Here is a 21,916-nt window from a genome sequence, read left to right on the forward strand (position 1 = left end):
TATAATCATTTGTTTCAGATGCACTGTAATTATTTTCTGAATAAAAATTAATTTGGTGTTCAAACTTGACTCTTGAAAAAGGGGGTCGTCTTATAATCAGGGCCGTCTTATATTCGGGCCAATACGGTAATTTCGACTACATTTTAAAATTAGAGATGGGGTTAAAACTTTGGAGTTGTTTTTTTTTTTTTTGTCCTGAATATGAATCTGTCATTGTAATAATAATAATAATAAATTATAATCATAATGAATGGTATAAATTGTGCAATATGTCTATTTATAATTAAGGGTGTTAGGCTCAGCAACAGGTGGATAATTATTATTTTTTTATCTTTCACTGGAATAGAATTAAAATGGAGAAGAGTTTGCCACAGCACTGTAGTTACCAAATAATCTACCACTTAACCGACAGTAGCTTCTTCATTTTTTTCCCCCCTTCTACTTCGACGCTTTTGTTTTCTCAGTCATTTCCAGCAGTCTCCACGCACCATGCTAAAATGTTCAAAAATCTGTACCCCGCTTTAGGCATCGCTCGAGGTCGGCCCAGCTGGCTGCTTCCTCCCTGGGTGTTGTGCGTGATCTACCCTCTCGTGGCTGCGCTGATCGCAGCATGCCTGGTTCTCGTGGGAATCTACGGCAGCTTCTTCTCCAGAACGGTTGTCCTCATGTGGCTCGTATCCACGCTCTCTGCCTTCCTCGCCTCTGCTCTCCTGCTGGAACCTCTCAAGGTTCGGTTTCATCACCGACGGGTCGATTGTCCTTCTTAGTCGGGACCTCAGCGGAAATTCTATCTCCGTTAGGTGTGCATTCAGGCCTTGATCTGCACCGCCATTTGGCGACCTGTGGATCCAGAGGTGGAGGACCAACTTGCCCAGGAGACCACAGTGGCGAGATCATTATTAGAAGAGGGTGGGAAGGTTCGACCACCCTGCGGCTACGGACTGCTGCAGGCTAAAGAGGAGGCTCGGAAAGTCCGTGCGCTGAAGTCACTCATGAGGGTGAGAAAAGAAAAGAAAAAAAAAACATCTGGCTGTCATGCTTTTTTTTGAACTGCCGTTTTCATCTCTTTTGAAGCATTGTGCGTTCCAGCTGCTATTTCTGTTGCTGGTGCTCATGGTGAACTACCAGGACAGTGTGGAAAGAAGGCAGGGCAGGCAGTTGCACTCGGCTGTTGGGCGCCAGCTTCACACCGCTCCGTTGGGCAGCCCAAATCTAACATCTATCAGAAAGTCAGCATGCCGCTTTTGTATAATCAGACCGAGAAAGCAAAGCAAATTTTGAGGAATGTTGCGGTTTGTGTCACTTCGATTGCAGCTGTTTAGATGCCGGGCAGTGGATGAACAGCACCTTGGTGACATACCTGCACCAAAACCCGCTGCTCCGCCTTGTGGGGTCGCCACGTCTCTTGTACGCGCACACACTGGGCCAGAGGCAGGTCACGCTTGGAAACAGCAGCGTGGCGACACATCGAGCCCTGGCCGAGCTACATATGGGAGGCCTTTGCATGAAGCAGTTAGTAGATTGACTGCGTCATCTCCCAAAATGTCAAAAATGTTTCGCATTTGATGCAAATTGTGCTAATTGTCCTTTTTTTTTCTTCCTTAGGCTCAAAAGCCTCTCTTTGGATTTTACGCAGTACCACAGAGAGTCGAGGTTATGTCTATGTCTATCCATCCAACTCGATTGGACCCAAAGAATCACTTCCTCCCTCTCAATCTACCCGCTCCTCATCCCATCGTCTCATGAAGGCTTAGACCTCCATCTGGCCCTGACGGTAAAACCAACCCGAGGCGTCAACTTTCAAACTCAAGTCAGTTATAAGAACGATCCGGCTTCATTTTTGACAGGTTTTCCTTCTCGGTTCTGCTCTCCTCATATTAATTGGGGAATTGCGGTCGATGGCGAGTGAGCGTGCTCAGTATCCGTCTCAAGGCAAACACTGGCTCCAGCTTCTGTTGGCCGCATTGTCTTTGGCGACAAGTGTGCTCCATCTCTGTTTTCGCGCTCAGGCCACTTCCTGTGTTTCCCAGGTAAATGTACGATCAAACAAGATGGGCACATTCTGAGATATAACTTCATTCCCCTTCCTCAACACAATGAGAAGGCCGGCGTAGGCTCACGACCGACCTATGAGAGGCAGCATGTTTCCACAAGGCAAACGTAGCAGTAATTAGGCCTAATTTTTGTGCTTTTATTGTTGGAGATAAAATTGAGTAAGACCAATCTATCCAAGCCAATAAATGTCATCTGCACTGATGCGCAGTGAAAAATAACGCTCCACAAAATGATTTTTCTATTATGCAGTTTTGGGGTGGCCCGCTGGTCCAGTGGTTAGCACGTCAACCTCACAGTGCAGAGGTACCGAGTTCAATTCCAGCTCCGGCCTCCATATGTGGAGTTTGCATGTTCTTCCCGGGCCTGCGTGGGTTTTCTCCGGGTATTCCGGTTTCCTCCCACATTGCAAAAACATGCATGACAGGGTGATTGAACAGTCCAAATTGTCCCGAGGTGTGAGCGTGAATGTGTGCCCTGCGATTGGCTGGCAACGAGTTCAGGGTGTCCCCCGCCTACTGCCTGAAGACGGCTGGGATAGGCTCCGGCACGCCCCGCGACCCTTATGAGGATGAAGCGGTTCAGAAAATGGATGGATGGATGCAGTTTTGACTTATATTTTTGGTCCTTGAATGTGCATCTGATCCTCTCCTACGATGTAGCTGCGGGCACAGCCTGACAGCTTCGTCAACTTCCATGGCGCTGCTCGACTGGCTCAGAAGTCTTCTCAATGTGCGGCTGTCTTACTGACTTTCCTGGTCCTAAAGGTAACTGGGAGCTGCATTTCTCCATAACACCCGCATAATTAGACTGACCTGTGATTTTACAAAATATTAAATACACCCTTAATCATTCTGTTTCCCAGCTGTTGGGAACATTAAGATTTGTGCGCAGGTGGGTCGTGATCATCAGAGTCCTGAACAGAGCTTGGAAGGAGTTGTGGACCTTAAGTTTCCTCTTAATGCTGCTGATTTTGTTCAGTACTCACCTCGGGAAAACGGTAAAAAAAAAAGACAAAAAAATTCAAATATGAACAAGAACTGGATTTGACATCTCTGCTCTGGTTTCAGCTCTTCTCGCAGTCCGTGGAAGGCTTTTTGTCGATGCATCAGGTTTTTGTGTCGTTGATGTCCATTGTGCGTGGTCGGCTTGGCCTCCAAAGACTATGCAGGGTCCATCCTGTTCTCGGCCCTCTGTATGGCTTACTCCTGACGGCTGCAGGTGTCTGGCTTTTGGCTAAACTCTTTGGGGCTGTTCTCATTCGGGCGTACAGGTACTGTCCAACATTTGTGATTGTCTTTCCTTCCTGAGAAATGGCCAAAGCAACTGAAACGACATTTGAATGGCTTCTAAATTATTATAGAGTGGTTCTAATTTCCAATTAGATGTCAGATTATGAACCACCTGTCCATAATTTATAATGTGGACCATAAAAATAAAAAAAATAAAAAAATAAAATAGAACAAACAATTTGAGTCTCAACCATGAAAACCAAAACAGCAATGTCGGTGAATGACAATTGAGTTCCAAAATGTTCGGATTTGTGATTACTTTGCATGCATACGTGTCTTGTGTTGTGTTGTTCGAGGGCTGAGAAAGCAGACATTTATCGTCCCGCGGCGGAACCGCAAGATTATGAGATGGTGGAGTTCTTCATCAAGAGACTCAAGCTGTGGATTGGACTCAGAAAGGCTAAAGAAGTGAGTTTTTTTATCGAGGCGTGCAGCATGATGTGTGAGCAGTTAGCGCACCTGCACGCTGTTTCTCTGCATGCTTGTGTCATGAATGGAAAACGTCCCCCCCCCCCCCCCCCCCCCCCCAGATAGTACTTGTCTATATAAAAAGTAGTGACTTCATGTCACTGATGCTGGCCTGTTTCCATTCTGTTGTAGTTCAGGCACAGGGTGAAATTTGAAGACATGGACGTTCCTCCTTCCAGAGCCTCTCAGGACTCCCGTCTTTCCACTCTCTATTCCTCCCTTCCATCATCTCACTCCTCCTCCTTCTCCTCACCTTCCTTTTCATCTCCACGTCCCTTGTCGTCGTCCCTCTCTGTACTGTCTGAGGACTCCGCGCTTTCTGAACAAGGGTTTGACGTCCAGCCTTTCCTGGACCACCTGCTACCGTGTGTAAATGCCTTGCTTTCTCAGTTCGATCGGGTCACTCAAATAACTGAAGATTTGAACAACCTGGAGATTGAACTTGAAGACATTCTGTCCAGGAGAAGAAAAAAGAAGAACAGGAACAAGGAAACATGTGAGGAGAGATTCCAAAAATCAGCAAATCCAAAGGATCAGGAGGGTGATGGGAGGCCGAAAGGTGAAATAAGACGCAGGAGGACAGGTCTGCTTTACACAAATCCACAAAATTCCATTTCGGGCATGTTTCCTTTCACTCCTTCCACGATCCAGCCCCCAGTTGCACCGGCTCACCTCTTCCAACGTACACGGAACTCTCACTCCGAATCTGAATCAGTGCATCTACAGTATCATGTGTCTCGTGACACAGCCGAAGCAGCAAAGCCGACGATCGGAAGCTCCAGTTTGCATCCTGTAAATTCTCCTGGTTTGTCAGGTTTTCCCAAGAGGAGAGCGTGGCATTCTGGAAGTTCGCACTCAGCCGATGCAGCTCAAAGGTTGTGGCTAAAACAAGGTGGAGTTTCCCCATGTGGAAGTAGCGGGCTCCCCTTCGTCAGACCAAATAGCGAAGAGGGCATAAGGAGACGTATCAGCGATGGGGCGCCGAAAAAGAGGAAGGCTTGGATCTCTGAGGGACCTTCCTAAACATTTCTATTTCAAAATTCCATTGATTGTTTCGATAAATTGAAAATGATGATTTCGCTTTGTTTCAAACTTCCTTACATTTTGTATTAACATTTGTGGAGGGTTTTGCTTTTTTTAATCCTAGATTTTTTTGTATTTCTGAAATACAGTGCATACCTTTTTTTTGACATTTTTCTAATCAGGAAGTATTTAATATTTTGCTACATTGCATTTGTGTACTTTTAAATTGCATTTCTTCAAAACAATTGCGAAATATATCAATATGTGTGATCATTTGCAACATTAAGCTCCGTTTTTAATTTGCATTCAGTGTTTGTTGTTCAGTAATAACAGTGGGATATCTTGTGAAATTCTTGACTTGAAATAATGTGATGCCTTGTCACAGGAAATATTTGTCAAAAATGTAAAAATAGCGTGGAACCTAGTACCGTCTAACATTGACATAAAATAATTGAAAAAGCTATGTGTAATAGTTTTCATTTAAAAAAAAAGCGAACTAAATGTTGGTCGTTCCAAGATATTAACTCAAGTTACATTTTAATCGTTATTCTCGCGTATTTCGTACCGTCTGTGCTCAACCGGTATTTGGCGACACCGCGTGTCCGTTTATGGCATTACAACAACACCTCCTCATGCTTGCCTGTGTAGCAATTTAGCAAGTTTGGGGCAAGGTACAGTGTCAACGCTAAAGGCTAGCTTGTCACACTTTGTGGATTAGGATGCTCAGACTGGCATGGCGTCGCCTGACGTCCAAATATAGCCGGGTGCAACCCGAGCGTCTTGTCATTGCAGCCCTCAGGCACACAACCCCTTCGTACACAAACTCGGGGAATACCGGAAAGTTCTTCCGACATTGTACCCACCGCCGCCACCAACAACCACCACCAAACGTCAGGTCAACAACATTCCACTTCCTCAGGTAAGAGACGCGGCGAGTTCGCTCATGCTTACGGTAGAATACGCCCAGAGTATGTTTTACAGATTTCTTTGCATATTTAGTATTCGTTGAGGTGTTTCTGTTGCGAGACTATGATACTAAATCAGAGACCTTATAACTCTCCAGATATTCCTGACGACACGTGGACATAAAGACTTCGATGAACACTTACAGCCGTTATCTTAGTGCCTTATAGTTTTATTCGGCATAATTGCATTTTGAGGAAAAACGAATCTCTACCGAGTTGCTTGTGTTACTGCCTTTGCAAGACATGTCGAGTCATGATGATGGGACAGCTCCTGCAGGATTCAATTTAGTTAGCTAAAACAATAACAACTGTCATCGGCGTGGGATAAACTAAATTAAACGTGGCCGAATTTCGGGAAACAATTCCATGGTCCTTTGTCTCTTTTGAGTGACATTTTGGGTGTTTTAATTGTTCCCCGTAAAACAGGAACCATAAATGGCAAATCGCTCAATGATAATCCGCACTTCCATGTACGTAGCTACGGAAGCCGAAAAGCGTACATACTGAACATAGCCGTCCTATTCAACTCAAAGGTGGTCCTATAGCAACCATAATTTGGAACATTAAGGCACATGTTACCCAGCTAATCTTTGTATGTGTTCCACTTGAAATATTTTTTGTGCCTAGATTATCTCCTTTCACGAGCATGGCATCAGGGGGAGAAGGGCCACCCGCAACGCCTCCCAGACACACCAATAGGCTCGCCAAGGAGAGGTCACCCTACCTGCTGCAACATGCGCACAACCCCGTTGACTGGTCAGACTGCTGTTTAACCACAGATAGGTCTGCATTTCTGAACTTTTTCTGAGATGGACTCTATTACTAAAATCCTCTCAGGTATCCGTGGGGGCAGGAGGCCTTCGACAAGGCACGAAATGACGACAAACCCATCTTCTTATCAGGTATTTGTTTTTGTATTTTTTACTTCAAAAAAAAAATAATACAAATGTTATTTTTTTTTTAGCGGGGGATTCATTATAATACTTAAAAAATATATTATTCAATTCTATCGTTAAATCAATTGGTATGATATTTATTTAAGAAGAATGGTTGAGATTAACCCCTGGTTTTCCTGAAGAAAAAAAAACAAACTATAAATATAATTTTTATCAATATTTATTGTAGTTTTGGGTTGGAATTTCCTTTCCACCAAGACATTTCAATGGCTTTTAATTATAGCCAGATTTTTGGTCTTTGCGTGCTGGCCCGGTCCCTATCCGTGACTGTATTAGCTGTACTTATTCTGAGAGTCAACTTCTCTAGTTTATATGTTCTACACAATCACTTTTCTCTCCCCCTCTGTTTAAAAAAATCGTCACATTTGGAACCTTCTGACCATCAGTGGGCTACTCAACATGCCACTGGTGTCACGTTATGGAGAGGGAGTCTTTTGAGGACGAAGAAATTGGCAAATTGCTCAGCGACAACTTTGTCTGCATTAAAGTCGACCGAGAGGAGAGACCGGATGTGGATAAAGTATACATGACCTTCGTTCAGGTACTTTGGCACACAGTTTCATCTTTTTATAAATACCGCAAATGACTTCAATGAATTACTTTAAGGTCTCCACCTCCGCTGTCTCCAGGCAACAAGTGGAGGTGGAGGATGGCCAATGAGTGTGTGGTTAACCCCTGATCTCCGCCCTTTTATCGGCGGCACCTACTTTCCACCCAGAGACCACGGGAGACGACCCGGCTTTAAGACTGTCCTGACCCGAATCATGCAACAGGTATCGTAACAAGTTTCTCATGCTCATTCCGTTCTTTCAGCACACACGGTAATGATGCCAGTTGTCGTCATCCCCCTCAGTGGCAGCACAACCGCTCCAACTTGGAGTCCAGTGGGGACAGGATCCTCGAGGCGCTGAAAAAAGGCACGGCCGTGGTGGCGACCCCGGGCGAAAGTCCTCCTTTGGCTCCTGATGTGGCTCAACGCTGTTTCCAGCAGCTGGCCCACTCTTACGAAGAAGAGTACGGCGGTTTCAGGGATGCTCCCAAGTTTCCCACACCGGGTAGGCACGACCACCGAAGGCCCAGCGGCCGCCGCTGTGTGTTTGGCCTCGTTGCTACTCAAACTTCCTTTCGCCTCTACGTCTTCCAGTCAATCTGATGTTCCTCATGTCTTTCTGGTCTGTGAATCGCTCCACCTCGGAGGGCGTCGAGGCTCTGCAGATGGCTCTGCATACACTCCGCATGATGGCGCTGGGTGGCATCCACGACCATGTCGCCCAGGTTTTTCTTCACGCTCGCCAAACCATTTCGGCTCCGGCGTGAGCACAAAGCGGAATTCCTCACGCTCCCAAATTGCTGTGCGTCTGTCCCTCGCAGGGCTTTCATCGTTACTCCACAGATTCTTCTTGGCACGTTCCACATTTTGAAAAGATGCTGTACGACCAGGCCCAGCTTGCCATCGCCTACATAACTGCCTTCCAGGTGAGCGCTTGTTTGTGAATGTCGTCTTCATTACGCAACTGACAGGGCAATTAATGCTTACCCAGTTTTTTTATTATTATTAAAAAAAATAAAACAATAGTCATTATCTAGAATAATGACAGTGTTTGTCAGTGAAAGTTTTCCTTTGACACTGTCAATGAGAGGGCAGTGTGCCTAGGCTGGTACCCCTGCGACTCCGGATAAGTGGCAAAGGATAAATGCTACATAGACAAACAGATTTGTGTCTTTTTCGAAAAGAACAATTCTTGGAATATCATTGATGTACCAACAAAAAAGAAAAAAAGCAAATTTAATGAGGGCTACATGTGTGCTGGCTTGCTCAACTATGAACAGTCTCACACACGTTTGGACATAATGAGGCGAGAGTTTTACCATCTCAGCATTCATACGGCGCATAAATCACCCAACAGCAGTTTGAAGGTTACCTTAACGTTGAATCATGACTCGGAGCATCTGTTTGCCTAATTTCTTTCTTTTTTTTTCTTCAGGTATCAGGTGAGCAGGTTTTCGCGGAAGTGGCAAAGGACATCCTGCTTTACGTCTCCAGAGACTTGAGTGACAAGGTGAATCCCGGATAATTCTTGCTCGTGCGTTCCTTTACTCTAACGGGGGCTTGTGAAGGATGCGTGTTATGTAACAAACTTTTTTTGCATCAAATTTTCCTTTTATCTTTCGATCTGAATGACCCCTGATTGCTACGCAGCTTCGCTTTCCATGATTCACGTCAACGATTTGGAGTTATTGACTTCAAACGAGCTCGCGGTTAAATCTCCACCTCCCTCGCTGTACTTCTTTCGACAGTCTGGGGGTTTTTACAGTGCGGAGGATGCAGACTCTTTCCCAACATCAGGGGGATCCGAAAAGCGCGAGGGGGCTTTTTGCGTCTGGACAGCCTCGGAGGTTCGCCAGCTGCTGGCTGACGTGGCAGTGGGCGCCAGTGGATCCGCCAACCTCGCCGATGTTTTCATGCACCATTATGGAGTGAAAGAGCAAGGCAACGTTGCCCCCGAACAGGTGTGCGATGATGCTGTTCATACAGTTACTTTTTTTTTTTTTTTTTTTTGTTTTATTCAACCCTCCCTTGTGCAACCTACGCATGACAGGTGAAGTCAGAAATTATGCCAAGTATGACTTCATATCTGTTCTGTTTATTTATTTATTTATTTATTTTCCCCCCAGGACCCTCACGGGGAGCTGCAGGGCCAGAATGTGCTGATCGTGCGGTATTCCGCCGAGTTGACAGCCGCGCACTTCGGCGTTAGTGTGGAGACGGTCAATGAGCTTTTGGCTTCGGCGCGAGCCAAAATGGCCGAAGCGAGGAAGGTTCGGCCACGCCCGCATCTGGACACCAAGATGCTGGCCTCCTGGAATGGTAAAGAGACAAGAGTGTGCGCACACGCACACACACACACACACACACACACACACACACACACACACACACACACACACACACACACACTTGCTGTCTTTTTTGAGGGGGGGTGGCAGTCAAGCTTCGGTGGCCCGGTGGTCGACTAGTTAGCACGTCGGCCTCACAGTGCAGAGGTGGAGGGTTCGATTCCGGCTCCGGCCTCCCTGTGTGGAGTTTGCATGTTCTCCCCGTGCCCTAAGTGGGTTTTCTCCGGGTACTCCAGTTTCCTCCCACATTCCAAAAACATGCACGGCGGGTTAATGGAACACTCTAAATTTGCCCCTACGTGTGATTGTGAGCGCGGATGGTTGTTCGTGTATGTGTGCCATGCGATTGGCTGGCAACCAGTTCAGGGTGTGCCCCGCCTCCTGCCCGAAGACAGCTGGGATTGAAATGACTGAAGACGCGTACTATAGCTTCCCCATAAAATAGAACGTAACATCTTTCGCATTATGTTTCCATTTCCTCTTATTCCATTCGTCAAACTCACTTGTGTCTGTGTGGAATCTTGAAGGGTTTCGCACATTTATGGTGTAGCGACCGGTTCCATCATTAAAAACACACCAGATGAGTGTTTAGTGTTCCTGTTACAAAATGAAAAATACATGTAACGCTTAGTGGCAGGATGACATTGAAGAAAAAGATCCTTTATATTGCGGGGGGGGGGGATCCTCATTTGACTCCCACTCAGTGTCTATCACAGGACAGATTGTATTAGCGAGCTAATGAGGCCCTGCGTTCCTGGGAACTTTCCAATTAGACAGAATACTCCCCCCATTCCTCACTAATGAAGCAAACCCCCCCCCCATTAGTCACCTGTCCTCGACTGCAGCACTTTGAAGACCAGACGGTGTCGTCCCCGGGCTTTGATACACGACATGAAAGGGGAATGGAGAGAAAAACATGAAGCAAATGAGTGCGTAAGTGAGAGAGAGCACAACGATAAGACTTCAAAGGGCGGGGAAAATACCTCTGCTTGTGTCGCGCGGTTCGAAAGAAGACCCGCTATTTTCAGCCGCCCTATTTTAGCAAAGCGCCATTTTTGTCTTTGATCATCATCATCTTCATCTTCTTCATCATCATCGCATATCGACAGGTCTGATGCTGTCAGCCTACGCCCGTGTCGGAGCCGCGCTCGGGGACGAGGCGCTGCTGGAGAGGGCGGCGCACGCCGGCCACTTCCTGAAGGAACACCTGTGGGATGCGGAGAGGCAGACCATTCTGCGATCCTGTTACCGTGGAGACCAGATGGAGGTGCAGCAGATGTAAGTGTGTGTGTGTCTGTGTCTGTGTGTGTGTGTGTATGTGTGTGTGTGTGTGTGTGTGTGTGTGTGTGTGTGTGTGTGTGTGTGTGTGTGTGTGTGTGAATCAAAGGTGTCAGTCGGTTGGTTACATCACCAAAGCACACCAGAAGATGGTAGAAGAGTGTAGCACAATGACATGTGAGACTCCAAAAAAGCATCAGGCACATTCATGTCGTGAAGTCATCTTATCACTTTTCATTTGATTCTGTTATTGAAGATAATGTGGCAGCTCCGTTTGCGCGCATGTTACAGCGCATGCAAGTAAAAAAAAAAAAAAACAATTGTAGAATGGAAACAAGTGCGCACTATCCACTTCCGGTGGTTTATTATCTCATACTTTTTTTTTTTTTTTTCCGCCCTGGGAACGCTTGCGACTTGTCCCCCTCATGCATCTTCATGGTGACTTTCGTTTGCGGCCTCGTCAACCTCATTTTCCTCACTCGTGTTGTCTGTCTGTCCATCTGATCTGTTTTTTTTTTTCCACTTTTTTAATCAGAAATCGATCCATTGTGTGCCTGCATCACCGAGCTTAACCCTAGCTCCAGGAAAGTTGGGCTAAGGTCACGTGTGACGGGAGTTGAACAGTAAATGTAACCATGGTGGGCTGCGTTGCCAGGTTTGATGGTTTCCTCCTTGAGGGTACGGTTTTAATTAGGGTGCAAAGCAAAGTCTCTCGCATGCAAAATGCACAGTGATAGACTTGGAATTCATTATTTTTAGGTGCGCCCTGAAAATATACATCACTCAAATGTTGAAGTAGGTAGGACCTTTAAAAAAAAAAAAAAAGTTTAAGCTTCAAATAAAGACAGATTATCTTGACCAATGAATCCGGTTGCGTGGGGAAGACTTTTGCGTGGCGTCTCTCACTTTTGAAATGTTACAAATTCATCCCTGGAATAAAATAAATGATGCCTATATGGGAACAAGAGATAATCCTATTGGGGGAAATCAGATCAGTTGTGGGAAGCCCAAAAAACATGACGCGCTAACCTCATTATAGTCAACTCTGCATTTGCATGAAGCAGTCCATAATGGCATTACCTCCCGGCAGTCTCATTGTGCCGTCCGATTGAAACAAGGTTGGCGGCCATATTTTAAACTGATTATGTAAGCCTGTTGCGTGAATACGACCTTGTGGCCGAAGACCTTTTCCAGCTCACAGCCTTTTTATTTTTTTTTTGACTGAGAAACCGGCCGATTACATTCGTCTTTAAAGCAAGCAACAAACGCTTTGTTCACTTGTCCAAAGTTGCGTTTGCGCGGACGTATTTTCACTCTCCTGCTCACTGCAAGGCTGCAGGTGTCCTGGTTCTGTTGGCCAGCGCTGCGCCCTAGTTAATGTGAATGAGCGAGTGTATAAAACCGCCGCTTCAGCAGAAAAAAAAAAAATACAAATATGCCAGGTGTCCCACAACACCCAAGAGACAAGGCATTCATTTTTAAACACACATGAAGAGCTACACGCGAGTTGCTTGAACACCGTGGCCTTGATCCGAAGCTCCCGTCTCGTTCGTAATTGTCATCTTCGCTTGTGTGTCAGCACGGAGAATGCTTATCGTGGCGATTTTCTCTCAGCTCGACGCAGCTTTTGTATATGTCATATGAGGCGCATATGAGGGTGTGGGCTCATTTAGCAAGAGCAATGGTTGCTACCTCGGCTAACTGGGTTAATTGTTGGGGACGTGTTGATTAGCCGATGCGAAAGATGATGTGAGGTGCGATCCTTTCCTGCGCTCCTTTCCTGGCTCGAAAATGTTGGATATTTTTTTTAGGGCCAAGGATTGTTGGAGATCTACAACAATTTGGCCATCGTGGAATTGTTTTGGATATTGTCATAATGACTTCGACAATCAGGCTCAAATGAAAATGTCATGAAATGAGGAAATGGTACTGAAATGTTTTTGGAATGACCTTGAATATAAGTTAAATGTTGTAAAAATCACTTCGATATATTTTAGTCGTTTACGAGCACATACAGTTGAAACAGAATTTTACATACACTATATAGAACAACGCATTAAATTTTTTTTTCCATGAAATTGAACTAAACTTTATTTGCCGTCAATTGGGACAACCAAAATTATTTCCGTTTGCTAATAATAATGAGCGTCATTGTTTTTTGTTTTTTTTTATAATTATTTATTTTTAACAAAACAGGTTTGTTCAAACGTATCCAGACTTTCAATTGTGAGGGACCCGCCCAAGGAATAGAGTGAGGGAAGAGGTAGACTTTTACCACATATCTTCAAGAGCGTTAATTCGACTTGTTCTGAAGCTATTTTAAGATAAGATAAGAGGAGCAATCCTTGATTAGTCTCGCAATGGAGAAATTCCCAATTCACAGCAGCAAAGTTATGAAAGGAAGAAGTTGAAGAACAAAATATAAAAATATTTCGTTTTATTAAATTGAATTAAATATCAAACAAAATATATTTGACCATTTAAAATCGGTTAATAATTGCAGAAAATAACAGACAAGCTGAGGACGGACTAATCAGCATAGTAGCGACAAAATCCACTGTCGTCTGCAATGCTCAGGCGACAGTTCGATTGCGCGCTATGCTAGCGGTCGGCCCTCTACGGGCACTTTGCGGTTATTTCCGGCCTGCAGCTGGTAAATGTTTTCGTCCGATTACGTTCAGTATCTTGTTTAAATATAATTCCAGGAATGCAATAGTAATCAGATTACAGCGTTCTGACTCGTGCCTTTGTACGGTTCCTCTCCATTTGTTTTCCAAATTGTGCTTCCAACATTTTAAGTGGATCGGGCGGGGTGAATTAAAAAGGTCCTTGAATGTTTCCAACACGCTTTAATCTCTTTAAGAGTTTTTCTCTTGAGGGCCGTCGTCCTTTTAACTGGTCACCTCAAGCAACTGACATGTCCTTGTGCGATGGAGACACTATTATCTGAGACAAACTGCCACTGTGATGTGGTTGCTGGTGGTGGTGGTGGTGGTGGTGGGGTGGGGGGCATACTTTTATATAGCTGTGATAATGCGGGGACATTTTCAGGATAATATTTTTTTTTTTCCTTTGGTGTAGCGGCTTCATAATGTCTCCGCTTCTCTGAAACGTCCGTCACACTTGCTGAACTCTTACCACGTGGCTTCCTTGACGCACAGGCTGATATTTGAACCGCAAATAGTCTTCTGTTATCCATAGCTTGTGACCCTTTTTTAATGAACATGGTTAGCATTGCTAAAAACAGATGGAATTCTATGCTTTGTGACCTTCCCATACCCCCAAAGACTACTTACTTCAAAATTGTCCTCTGTAGGCACTTACTAATTTTTTTTTTTTTTGGGCCCCGTAAACTTTGCCACCATGTCCAAATGTGTCTTTCAAAACCTCGAGTCTTATTCTTGTTCTATTCCCGAGCCCTCGCTTTGCCCTTTAGACCTCTCGGGGTGGCTCGGTCCGTCTGTCAGAGAGACAAACAATGCGCTTCCTCACCTCAACAAGACCACTCAAAAGTTTCCCCATGTCCTCAAAAAGCCTGTTTTCAGCCACTTGACCACTCTCCTTGAGGTCTCCATCGCTCTGTCCACCGGCTTTTGCGAACACAACGCTATCTGACCCCTTGTCACCCTCCATCCACTTGCACTCACCCACGCATGGTGCCACTGTGGGAACCTGAGGGGGAATGCAATTAGTGTGGGGAGTACACCGGACCTTCTTTCAGCTCCTTTGAAAGTTGCACTCTGAGTATGGGGAGAGAAAAGGAAGTGATGTTTGAAAGTGAATTGCATCCATCGAAAAAGACTCTCGTCAGAGATTTGCGAGGAATTTGAACAGCTGAATCATTCGAATTTGGGATTGGCACCTGATTCTACGCGTTCCTGCCTGCATTTTGAAGTGATTACGGAATCAAGCAAAATGTCCTCAAAAAAAAAAAAAAAAACTGAACCCTGAACCTCACCACTGTGAAGCAGACTTGCAGTTCTACACAAAAGGAAACTACATCCAGAATAATAATGGCATTGAAAAACTCTCACCCCTCCTCAGTGATTTGTTAAAGGTAGAATGTTTATGTGAATACTTGTGAGTGTACAAATTGGGTTCCGATATAAGCTAACATACCAGGACTACATGCAACTTTTCACACATTTTTGACAATCAATCTTTGCTGTTTTTTTTGTTTTTAAAAAATAAATAAATAGATCACCACCTATTTCTGGCTTCCTGGACGATTACGCATTCATCATTTGCGGCTTGCTGGATCTCTATGAGGCCACCATGCAAACCGAGTGGCTGCAGTGGGCTGAAGAGCTGCAGCTCAGACAGGACGCGCTGTTCTGGGACTCGGCGGGTGGAGGCTACTTTTGCTCTGACCCAAGTGACAGCACTGTTCTGCTACAACTCAAAGAAGGTGAGGGAGACTTACAGTCATATCATTGGCATATCACAAGTTGTCATGAAATACTGAGACACTTGGGTTTGATGCGTGGTTCCCTAAAATAAATCAATATGTCAATAAAAAAGGCTTTCCTCAGATCCAATTGCTCAGTTCACATGCTTTACGTATTGCCAGGTAGAGCTGGTCACATAGTGATTTTTTTTTGGGGGGGGGGGTAAAATACTCCTTGAACTTTGAGCTTCTAAAAACAAAACCAAAAAAAAAAAAAAAAGTTGGAATCAACACCCCCAAATATTTGACCCATGATGACAACCATAGCAAATGGTTTCCTGAGAGTCTAATTTCATACAGGCGGAAAAAAAAAAAAAAAAAAGTATCAATGCTTTTTGTGGCTATGACGTGAGAAATCGAGCGAAGGATTGATCAAATGCCTACAAGGCTGGAGTCCAGACTTGATGAAAACCTATGTGCACACATTTTTCTAAAATTAATTGGCAAGGCAAAATATTTCATCTTTCATGAATAAATGGCGGGGCTGGCATTAGGTTCGACCCATTAATCAGTCACACAGGGCTGACACGTCGGGACGCGCGGCAGTTCACGCTCTCGTTCACACCTGCATCGAACAAACGCCGGAGGAGAAAGTGGATGGAATTGTGGTTGCGGACGGTTTTCGGCTGAATTTATGCTGCAGTGGCAAATTTGGTCAAATGACACGTATGTGTTTACAGTCACTGAATACATGAAACAACTAGCGTATGCGGGTTGTCTAAAACGGCGTCTAAATGAGGCAATGGCAACAGAGATGTAAGAAAATCAAAAAATAAAATAAACCATATGTTCATTTTCTCCCTCATATCTGTGATCAGGTCGTGGGGGCAGCAGATTTGGGGAATTAGCATGCCCACATGTGCTCGTTGCCTCTCATCGCGGGCAACTCCCAAATGGAAGAGAGTCCAACCCCTCTCGACAGGAATGGAATCTCCAGACTGCAGATGTGAAGTGATAGCGGGTGGTCGTCACTGCCACATGTGATAAACGGGATATCATCTTGCACGCAAAGATGGGGAAAAGGCTAATGGTTAAAAAATAAATAAATAAAATGTCGTGAGCTGTTGACCGACTGCCACATGTGATAAACGGGATATCAGCTTGCACAAAAAGATGGGGGGGAAAAAGCTAATGGTCAAAAAAATAAATAAATAAAATGTCGTGAGCTGTTGACAGATCAGTGATGAGATTGCTTGTGGGAGTGCTTTAATGTGCGTCAGGGTTCCTTTGCCTGTCGCACCGACATGTCTGTGTTATTGATTGAACCCGACGTTTGAGAGACCTTTCTTATGAAAGGATTGACTGTGATGTATTGGTGACGGTACGGGAATGGGCTTGGGTTCATTTGTGACACCGTAGCAGCGTTGGGGTCCTTCCCAATTGTGCGTTTAATCTATATTGAGATGTCGACTTGAGGCACTCCCATTTTAAAATCTGTTTTCAAAACATTTTTTTTTTTTTTTGATTGACAGCCAACCTTACTCTGCTGAAAATGAATTGGTTTCATTTCGTCATCACCTGTCAAGGACATGGGCTATGTTGACTGCGACACGTGGGTCTTGTTGCTCTGCAGACGTTTTGTTGGGGTCGTAGGTCATGAGAAGATGACCCACGGGCTCTCGTTGTACACTGATAAAAGATAAGACCCAATCACTTAACAGGGCAAGATAGTTGTGGTAGCCCTGTCAGAACTGGTTCTGGCCCACGGGTATTCGTGAGATCCGAGTTTCAGTGCAATTCACATTAAATGTCTTTGTACTGCATTATTTAAGCCTAAAAGAATTTTCACTTCAACATATTGAAAGATCAAGAATGTGCTAATTTCCTTTTCCTGTATTTATTTATGAAATTTGCACTGGTCCAGTTAGGCCAGTTTCAGTGAGCTTTGGGTGGCCACTGTTCATGTTTAACATGGCTTCTATATTGTTTTATAAAGAAATAAAAATGTACTCTATCTAATGCGCTGAACAACGTATTTTTATTTTATTTTTTTTTTGTCATCCAGATCAGGATGGTGCCGAGCCCAGTGCTAACTCCGTGTCAGCGTCCAGTCTGTTGCGTCTATCCCAGTACACCGGAAGGCAGGAATGGCTCCAGCGGTGCCAACAGCTACTGGCAGCGTTCTCGGACCGTCTCACCAATATACCCATCGCTCTACCCGAGATGGTGCGGGCACTCATGGCACAGCACCACATGCTTAAACAGGTTAGTCTCACAAAAACACACGGGCAAAAATTGAACAATTATTGTGCATTCATTTCACATTTCAGTTCACATACAACGGTACACCGTATTTGGGTGTTGATGTATTTGAATAGTTCAAACGAAAAAAGGCCACAGGCGCCATTTAGTCCTGCTTGTCTCCTTCTTCCTTCGTTTAGTTGAGAAGATAACGATGCTTTTGGTGTTATCTTGCTTTCATTATGGCTGCGCAGAGCTCTCAAAGTAGTTGTCTGTTTGAGTGTGCGTGCGCGAATGCACATGTCAATTCGTGTCGGGCAGAACCCTTTTGCGTTACAATTGGTTCCTGTTAATAATCACCATGAGATGGCATAGGAACACTAACAGGGAAACAACTCAATGGGGAATATATATCTCTTTATATTAGGCGCATTGGACTATAAGGGTGAATTTTTGAGAAAATTGAATGCTTTTAGGTGCGCCTTATAATCCGGAAAATACGGTAACTTAAAACACAGGATAAAAAAAAAATCTGGAGCCATTTGTTTCCTTGCATCTTCTGTTAGGAGAACCAATTAAATCAGAGTTTCCTTGACAAACTTCGAACAAACTTGAGAGACTATCGGTGTGGGGGAATGGTGGGTGGGTGGGGGGGAACAATTGCAAGTCTAGTTAACTTTCTTTCCTATATCCGTGACCTGCCGAGGATGAGTTAAGGCCGCGGGGCAAGAGTAACAAGCTCAAAGGGCGCGGCAGTCTCAGTGACAACACCTGCCTTTCCTCGTTACCGCTACAAATACGACACTGACTTCCGTCACCTCACCCCCCCCGCCCCCCTCGCCCCCTCTTTCGTACCACCTTTCCCCTCTTGTTCCACTCTAATCATGTTCTCGCATTTTGTTGTCCGCCTCTCCCCATCCCATTGACTCCCTTTTTTATATTTCCCCGACATCACCCCTTTTTGTTTTTTTTTTCCCCCCCTAGATTGTGATCTGCGGCCAAAGAGAGTCCCCAGATACAAAAGGTCTTCTCGAGGCAGTCCACTCCCTCTTCCTCCCGCACAGGGTAAGTATAGTCGGCTTTAATTACGTCTGCGCACGATGTCTAATCTTGACAAGCGCTGTCCGTCATTCCCCCAATGGGGCTGGGAAAATATTCACTGAGGCGTCAAAAGATTGAGTGGGAATCTTTGAGACATGCAAATGAAAACGCAGGCGGGACCAGGACAGAGCAGCCTGTTGATTTGTCTTGACGTACGTGCGGATCCTTCGAGGTTAACTTCAGTCGTCCCCCACCTCAAAACTCGTGATCTTCTGGTCAGATCGTACAACTGATGTGCCTGGTTACATTATTCCGGGTGTTTTTAAATTTAAAGACGACATTTTGCAGCACTGACTGTTTTTATTTATTTTTTTTTTTTTTATGGATTGCTCACAAATAGTTGAGTTTCTGGAGTGTCAACCAATCAAGTGTGAAATTAAACAATCAAGTAAATCCTTTGCAGGTGTATTTCCGAAAATATGTCGGCGAGCGAGCCGTTCTCGGCGTTAGCTTTTCGTAAGCGGCACTTGATTGCTTGTGAAGTTGGCGATGATGGTGGAGGTGGAAGTGGCGGTGGAATTTGTGGTGAGGATTTCAATTTTCAGGGTCTGCATTTGCCACAAACACACATAAATAGTCGTGCAATTATCAAGAAATGTTCCAGTAAAAATCATCCCAGCAAGATCACAATATAATGTCTTTGTACAAAGTACACCATGGGCATAGTTTTTTTAAAAAAAAAAACACAACAAAAAACACATTATGCAGCTCGATTTCGAGAGTTTTTATGGCTTTTTGTTTTTTTATTGTTTCCCCTTTCTTCTCTCAGCTAATGATTGTTTGGTTATTTTTAAATCAACACATTTTTCAGCGTGATTAGCAAAGCCACACACAAGCAGAAAAGTAAGTTTCCCCCCAAAATATATTGAAAAAAAAAAAAAAAGAGAGAGAACATGCAGCTCCAGCAAATCTCACCAAAGCAAATGAAAAATTCGCATTGGCCCGTGTCGTACTTAACCATGGCCGTAATGAGATCAGCAAATGAAAGTATCTGTTTTATCCTCACTCAGCACTCAAACACTCAACAGGGCTCGGAATGTAATCGAACGGAGTTGTGTGTTTATCAGACGTGAGGTCGCGGTGGCATCAGGTCGCTCCGGATCCCTGCGGGGAGAGAAAAGACCGAGAGCGAACTCGATGGAGCCATTATCAGCCTGCATCCGTTATTCAGGGCCGTGCACCCGACGGACTATCACTTCCCGGACCACAACCAGTCACATGCTGAGACTTAATACTCTCAACTTTATCAGACGGGATTGGCTGCTAGAGCACAACTGGAGAGTATTTTTATTTATTTATTTTATTTTTTTACGAAAATGTGGGGGTCACTCCATTTGATCCTGCGCGACTTTTCGTTGCTTGCGTCAAATCACTATGACTATTATTATTGTCATGGAGCATGGGTAAATCTTCATCTCGGAAAATATTGAACCACTCAAGTCATTATTCAAATACCCAAGATGTCATTTTATTTCGGGAAGCGCCCAATGCACTACCGCGTCAAGAAATGACGCGATTGGTCAAGTATCAGAAACTAATCCTAATCTGCGAATCCAACATCACTCGAGAGCAACTCTGCTTCGCTTTTGGCACGAGCGCAAACGGATTTTCTCCAGAGACACATTTTGAGAAATCGGCAGGTCGAAAATGATTCACCGCTTTTGTTTTGAATACTTGGACAGGCACTCGCATCCAAACACACTGAAAAGGACATTTTCCACATCGTCCCCTGTAATGGACAAACAACATTCACAGTCAAACATTTCCTTTTATTCGCTGAGCAGACTGTATTATTATACAATCTAATTTTCTGGGGGGAAAACAAATATTCTGTATCAGCAAGCGCGTAGGCTACTATATATGTATGTCCAGATGTTGGGTGAGCTGCCCGTTAGTTGCCGCGCACATCCACACTCGCGCGCACGAACAGATGATGAGATTGCATCCTTCCCGGTGGATTAGCACAACACACTTTTCAAATGTAACGCACTTAAGAGGGATATCCCCGTGTAGCCGCGGGCGTGCCCACGCGCCGGATGCAAATTCCATCTTTTGCCAACAACTTGTCAAGTGTTCACTCCCACCAGCACGTTGCCGATGAGGTCACCGAGGCTCGTTCTCATATACAAATGGAGAAGTGATACACCTGAAAGGGCCGTTTTTTTTTTTATTTTTGTATATTTGTATTCTACTGAAACCATTCGACTGGTGGAAAATGGGGGAAACATTTTTTGAAAAGAAAATAGATATAGAAATATAATAACTGATTAAGGTCAAATGGGAGGGACATCACAAAGGGTGGGAAACTGTGCGAGAGAGGATAAGCGGATGAGAGAGACTCGAGAGAGTGAGGGCATTCTGTTTCACGTTACATTAGGAAGCTTTGAGCCGAGGAACATGCCTAATTTAAATCCAATTACTGCTCGCTTGTGTGCTGAATGAGCTGTACCAAGCCCTGAGCACTTGTACGCACACACACACACACACACACACACATATGTTAAGTATAGGTTTCTTTGACATGACCGCGTGTAAAGATTTGAATCTCTCTCACGTGTTGTTGCCTTTATTTAAAGCCTATATCGACATTTTGAATGTAGAAAAAAAAAAAGACAATAAGAGGAAGAAGATTGCGGGATAGATAGCTCGGAAAGAAAAAAAAAAAGGGCATGCAATAGCAATGGCCTTTAAGAGGAAAGCTGGTCCTGACAGAAGGCACCTTTTAAACGCTGGAGGGAAACGTCGGGATATCCCTAACAAGTCCGTAGAGACAGTGAGAGGGTTCGGAAGGCTGGGTTATAAAGGAGGCTGTAAAAGGAAAGAACATGGAATGATGGGTAGAGTTCAAGAAGCTAGCCAGAGGCAAACCAGTACTCCTTTAAAAAAAAAAAAAAGCGATCTGGAGAGGATTACAGCAATGTGGTCTCTCTGGGCCCCTTTATGACTTCTTAGGCGCCCTCGCAACCACTTTCTGCCTTGTTGCTACTCCTGCCTCCCTTCCATCACGATCGCCTTTCGCCAATTCCAGGCGGCTGTTTGTGTTTATTTGTCCCAAAACATTCTCTGAGCTCGGAATAGATTGGCGCGCTTTGTGGTGATAACGTGCGAAAGCCAATCAATCCAACAGCTGGACATATGATGATTGGCAGAGAGAGTCCCAGATGGTTCTTACCAATAAAAGACCGACCTTCCCGCTCGCCTGTAAAGCTGTGAGATACTGACATACTCGTCCCCCCCCCCACCCCCCTATATATT

At 44.7% G+C, this 21,916-nt stretch overlaps 2 protein-coding genes across 2 annotated transcripts in view; both read left to right on the forward strand.

Moving 5' to 3' along the window:
- The window catches only part of LOC109512027 (uncharacterized), an 8,705-nt gene extending 5,217 nt beyond the window's left edge, over positions 1–3,488 (forward strand). The window contains exons 6-13 of the mRNA XM_019863496.1: positions 801–998; positions 1,075–1,229; positions 1,315–1,512; positions 1,606–1,774; positions 1,848–2,030; positions 2,715–2,819; positions 2,918–3,052; positions 3,123–3,488. Coding sequence (XP_019719055.1) covers positions 801–998; positions 1,075–1,229; positions 1,315–1,512; positions 1,606–1,774; positions 1,848–2,030; positions 2,715–2,819; positions 2,918–3,052; positions 3,123–3,362 — 1,383 coding nt within the window. The 3' untranslated portion in view covers positions 3,363–3,488. The remainder of the gene's footprint in view (positions 1–800; positions 999–1,074; positions 1,230–1,314; positions 1,513–1,605; positions 1,775–1,847; positions 2,031–2,714; positions 2,820–2,917; positions 3,053–3,122) is intronic.
- Positions 3,489–5,072: 1,584 nt separating this feature from the next.
- spata20 (spermatogenesis associated 20) overlaps positions 5,073–21,916 on the forward strand; it is a 19,375-nt gene continuing 2,531 nt past the window's right edge. Inside the window, exons 1-15 of the mRNA XM_019863495.1 lie at positions 5,073–5,754; positions 6,428–6,556; positions 6,638–6,702; positions 7,143–7,297; positions 7,386–7,529; positions 7,610–7,811; positions 7,901–8,031; positions 8,128–8,232; positions 8,742–8,816; positions 9,055–9,267; positions 9,433–9,625; positions 10,764–10,932; positions 15,132–15,340; positions 17,385–17,584; positions 18,545–18,625. Coding sequence (XP_019719054.1) covers positions 5,555–5,754; positions 6,428–6,556; positions 6,638–6,702; positions 7,143–7,297; positions 7,386–7,529; positions 7,610–7,811; positions 7,901–8,031; positions 8,128–8,232; positions 8,742–8,816; positions 9,055–9,267; positions 9,433–9,625; positions 10,764–10,932; positions 15,132–15,340; positions 17,385–17,584; positions 18,545–18,625 — 2,271 coding nt within the window. The 5' untranslated portion in view covers positions 5,073–5,554. The remainder of the gene's footprint in view (positions 5,755–6,427; positions 6,557–6,637; positions 6,703–7,142; positions 7,298–7,385; positions 7,530–7,609; positions 7,812–7,900; positions 8,032–8,127; positions 8,233–8,741; positions 8,817–9,054; positions 9,268–9,432; positions 9,626–10,763; positions 10,933–15,131; positions 15,341–17,384; positions 17,585–18,544; positions 18,626–21,916) is intronic.

The sequence above is a fragment of the Hippocampus comes genome, unplaced genomic scaffold, assembly GCF_001891065.2.
Source record: "Hippocampus comes isolate QL1 unplaced genomic scaffold, H_comes_QL1_v1.1 scaffold91, whole genome shotgun sequence".
Lineage (NCBI taxonomy): Eukaryota > Metazoa > Chordata > Actinopteri > Syngnathiformes > Syngnathidae > Hippocampus > Hippocampus comes.